Source organism: Gigantopelta aegis, chromosome 4, assembly GCF_016097555.1.
Source record: "Gigantopelta aegis isolate Gae_Host chromosome 4, Gae_host_genome, whole genome shotgun sequence".
In the NCBI taxonomy this organism is placed as follows: Eukaryota; Metazoa; Mollusca; class Gastropoda; order Neomphalida; family Peltospiridae; genus Gigantopelta; species Gigantopelta aegis.
In genome coordinates this window covers 41,272,461-41,276,378 of record NC_054702.1, presented here as the reverse complement: position 1 = coordinate 41,276,378, position 3,918 = coordinate 41,272,461, and the positions used below count along the sequence as shown (strand labels likewise).

Here is a 3,918-nt window from a genome sequence, read left to right as displayed (position 1 = left end):
TGACAGTCTTAGAGAGGAAACCCGCTACATTGTTCTATTAGTAGCAAGGGATCTTTCATATGCACCATCCTACAGACAGGATAGCACATACCACGGCGTTTGATATACTAGTCGTGGTGCACTGGCTGAAACGAGAAATAGCCAAATGGGCCCACCCACGGGGATCGATACCAAACCGACCGCACATCAAGCGAGCGCTTTACCACTGGGCTGCGTCCCGCCACTTCAACCGTTATGGTCAAATGTCTGTATAAATTTGGGCGTGACAAAACTAACTAAATACCCCTAACATATATTGTTACAGGCATAAAGCAGATCCGTGAATACCTTTCTAAAGTTGTAAAAACAAAGACTGTCCATTGACATGTCATCAGAAACGTGTAATGAATATGTTGTGAAGAAAAAACACTGGTAAACAAATTATCTTTATTTTTAAAATTGTACATCTTAACCATTTTTATTTTTTTTAAAGTTATATTTATGTAGACGAATGATTTGAAAGGGAATCGGACACAAGTTCTAGAGCCAAAATGATGTACTCTATTTAATTAGTGTTTGAAAACTGCTAAATAACTTTGAAACGAGACATCCGTAAGGCACCTTTGATATAATTCCACGCGCTCTAAAATCATTAAAGTGATTTATAAAAAAAACAAAAAAACATCAGTGTACTTTAACCAAGATAAAAAAGTATTTTGCTTATTTTGAATATTGTCTTTCGCTGTTGTTATTCGTTAAATGTGTTCTTTTACTAATATACATAATTGCAAATGCTTTGTAACACCCGTTAAAAGATACGTAGGTTTTGTTGTTGTCAGTCTGTATTGTTTTGGTGGTGGTTCCTCTTGAGTTATTTTTCTAACGTATATAGCTTGTAATCTTTTGATGTTGTTGCGTTTCAAAGATATTTTCTCTAACATATATAATTTATATTCTTTTGATGTTTTTCTTGGGTTCGTTTTTTTCTTTTTCTAACGTATATAAACTGTATTCCTTTCTTATAGCACCTTTTCTCGATATTCTTTATATAATATCTACAATAACAAAACAAATGTCTTCAAACGCCATGATGGTCATAGCAAAAGCCGATGACCGATAAACTTTAAACCGATTCACTATACGGCAGTTAACCACTTAAATCACGGTCGCCCGGAGTTGCTAAGTTCATAGATTCTGTTAGTTGCCGTTTTCAAGATAACAAAAAACTATGACTGATTCCCTCTAAATCAATCCTTTTTATAACAGCTAGTAACTTTTAAATCACAGTTGCCCGGAGGGGACGCTATGTTCGTAAATTCTGTTAGTTGCATTTTTAGAGATAGAAAAACCCTATGACTGAATCCCTCTAAACCAACCTTTTTTTAAAACAGTTAGTAACTTTTAAATAACCCGAGGTGGTCGTTAAGTTCGTAAATTCTGTTAGTTGTATTTGTTCAAGATAGCAAAAACCCTCTAAACTAATCCTTTTGAAAACAGTTAGTAACTTTTAAATCACAGTCGCCCGATGTGGTCGTTAAATTGGTGGGTGCTGTTAGTTGCATTCGACGAGACTGGCGTGGTTACAGCCCCCGATTTTAGCATCGAACCTGGTTCCCTTGGGACACGCCATCACATCTGAATGGCCGTTGGTACACTGGACGTACATGTTGCAGTCGTCGTTGTACGACACAGCAACGACCCCAGTTTGAGGACAACCCTTTGATGACTCTTCAGTCGACCTGCTGGCCGCTTGTTTCAGGTGGACACACGTGAATTTGGACTGGTCCCAGCGAGTTCCGGCTGGACAGTGGTGGATGTAGGCGACCCCATGGTCGCACTGGTAGAACATCGTCGGATCTGGGTGGGCTACGTAAGGTTCACTTCCAGCGGAACACATCTCTGGAAATATATAAAAAAACAAAAAAAACATTACCATTATCATTACCATAAAATATATTCTCTCTATAGATATTTTTTAAAAACCTTTATCACATTCTCTCTATAGATATTTTAAAAAACCTTTATCACACCCTCTCTATAGAAATGTTTTAGAAATAGTTATTGTATTTCACAGGCTAGCGTTCTAGAGTCTTAATAGGATGAAGATGCACCACGGGATCTTGTTCAGTTGGTAGAGAGCTCACCTGAGATGGTTTGACCGTAAGATCGACCCCCCCCCCCCCACACACACACACACATACCCAGGTGTTCCACAAATGGTTATCAATGGCCATGCTATGTGATGCTCTACCTGTGGGAAAGTGCATATAAAAGATTCTTTGCTCCTAACAAAATTATAGTGGGTTTCCTCCAAAGACTATGTGGTAGAAATACGAACTGTTTTATATTCAATAACAAATCTATGTGCTCTAGTAAAATCTATCATCTATCAACGGAGTGTTCGTCCTAGGTGTTTGGGTTGTATGAATGAACCCATTCGGTGGACCACTGGTATGGTGGCCGTCGCAACGAGTGGACCAAGATTGATATATCAAATACCATAGTATGTTTGTTTCTTTTGTTTAACAACACCACTAGAACACATTGATCTATTAATCATCGGCTATTGGATGTCAAACATATGGTCATTTTGACACAGTCATAGAGAGGAAACCCGCTACATTTTGTCTATTAGTAACCATTGATCTTTTATCTGCACCATCCCACAGACAGGATAGCACATGTCACGGCCTTTAATATGCCAGTGGTGGCTGTGACGAGAAATAGCCCAATAGGCCCACCGACGGGGATCGATCCCAGACCGACTGCGCATTAAGTATGTTCTGTGTTTGTGTCAAACTGCATGATCTGTGGGAACGTGTGTACATAAGACCGCCTTGGACAATCAAGCGAGTTTCCTCTAAAGACTACGTGTCAAAATTATCAAATGTTTGACATCCAATAACCTCTGACTAATTAACCTCCTCCCTCGAAACCCTCAACCCGACCCTCACCTCCCAATTAAAACTAACAAAACCCTCACCAAAAGGAAGGTGCCAAAAAGTGTGCGGGGGGGGGGGGGGGGGGGCGGAGACACACATACACACAAATCATCGCTACTGCTACTTGATCAAGAAACGTGGTGGCACATGTCCCCCCTTGCCACCCCCACCCCAACCCCCACCCCCCCTCCCTCATACGCCAGTGAACAATGTGCTTTAGTGTTGTTGTTAAATAATAATAATATTAATAATAATTCAACAATCCACGCCTTCAAGTGCATATCTTAAACTGCAAAAACAAATCACCTGCACACATTCCAGTTGTACAAGGCGCGTGTCTTGTCTGGGTTGATTCTCCATCACAGTCACGTCCGCCATGCGCGCGTTTTGGATTGTCGCACTTGCGCAGTCGCTTCTGGGTCATGGTTCCGTTACCACAGAGACTCGAGCAGCCTCCCTCGTCGACCCAATCGCTCCATCCAGACCAACGTCCGTTAACTGGAAAACAAAATAACAAGAAGCTGACCGGTGTAAACGGAATACACGTCCATAGGAATAGTTGCCACCCTGAAATACAAATGCTAGGACTTACATTCCCCAATGGGGGAGAGGGAGGGAGGGAGGTGGTGGGATGTAGCCCATGGTAAAGCGCTCGACTGATGCGCGGTCGGTTTGGGATCGATCCCGTTGGTGGGCCTATTCGGTTATTTCTCGTACCAGCCTGTACACCACGACTGATATATCAAAGGCCGTGGTATGTGCTATCCTGTCTGTGGGATGGTGCATATAAAAGATCCCATGCTACTAATGGAAAATTTACCGGGTTTCCTCTCTAAGACTATATGTCAAAATTACCAAATGGTTGACATCCAATAGCCCATGATTAACACATCAATATGGTCTAGTGGTGTCATTAAACAAAACCCGACGCCATATAACCGTAAATAAAATGTGTTGAGTGCATCGTTAAATAAAACATTTCCTTCGTTAAACAAAG

The 3,918-nt window shown here is 41.1% G+C and overlaps 1 protein-coding gene across 1 annotated transcript; it reads right to left on the bottom strand.

Moving 5' to 3' along the window:
• Nucleotides 1-497: 497 nt before the first annotated feature.
• LOC121372598 (peritrophin-1-like) lies at nucleotides 498-3,403 on the bottom strand. Its single transcript, XM_041499008.1, has 2 exons — nucleotides 3,228-3,403; nucleotides 498-1,878 (listed from the first exon to the last, which is right to left on the bottom strand). Exons 1-2 carry the CDS (start codon nucleotides 3,343-3,345, stop codon nucleotides 1,532-1,534), a joined length of 465 nt encoding a protein of 154 aa, XP_041354942.1. The 5' UTR covers nucleotides 3,346-3,403; the 3' UTR covers nucleotides 498-1,531.
• Nucleotides 3,404-3,918: the final 515 nt, after the last annotated feature.

What these genes read in the sequence shown, in the direction of transcription:
- LOC121372598 (XM_041499008.1), bottom strand. Translation starts at nt 3,345, where the DNA reads ATGACCCAGAAGCGACTGCGCAAGTGCGACAATCCAAAACGCGCGCAT. An exon ending in TACAACTGGAATGTGTGCAG is followed by an intron (nt 1,879 to 3,227) that starts GTGATTTGTTTT and finishes ATATATTTCCAG; the next exon opens with AGATGTGTTCCGCTGGAAGT.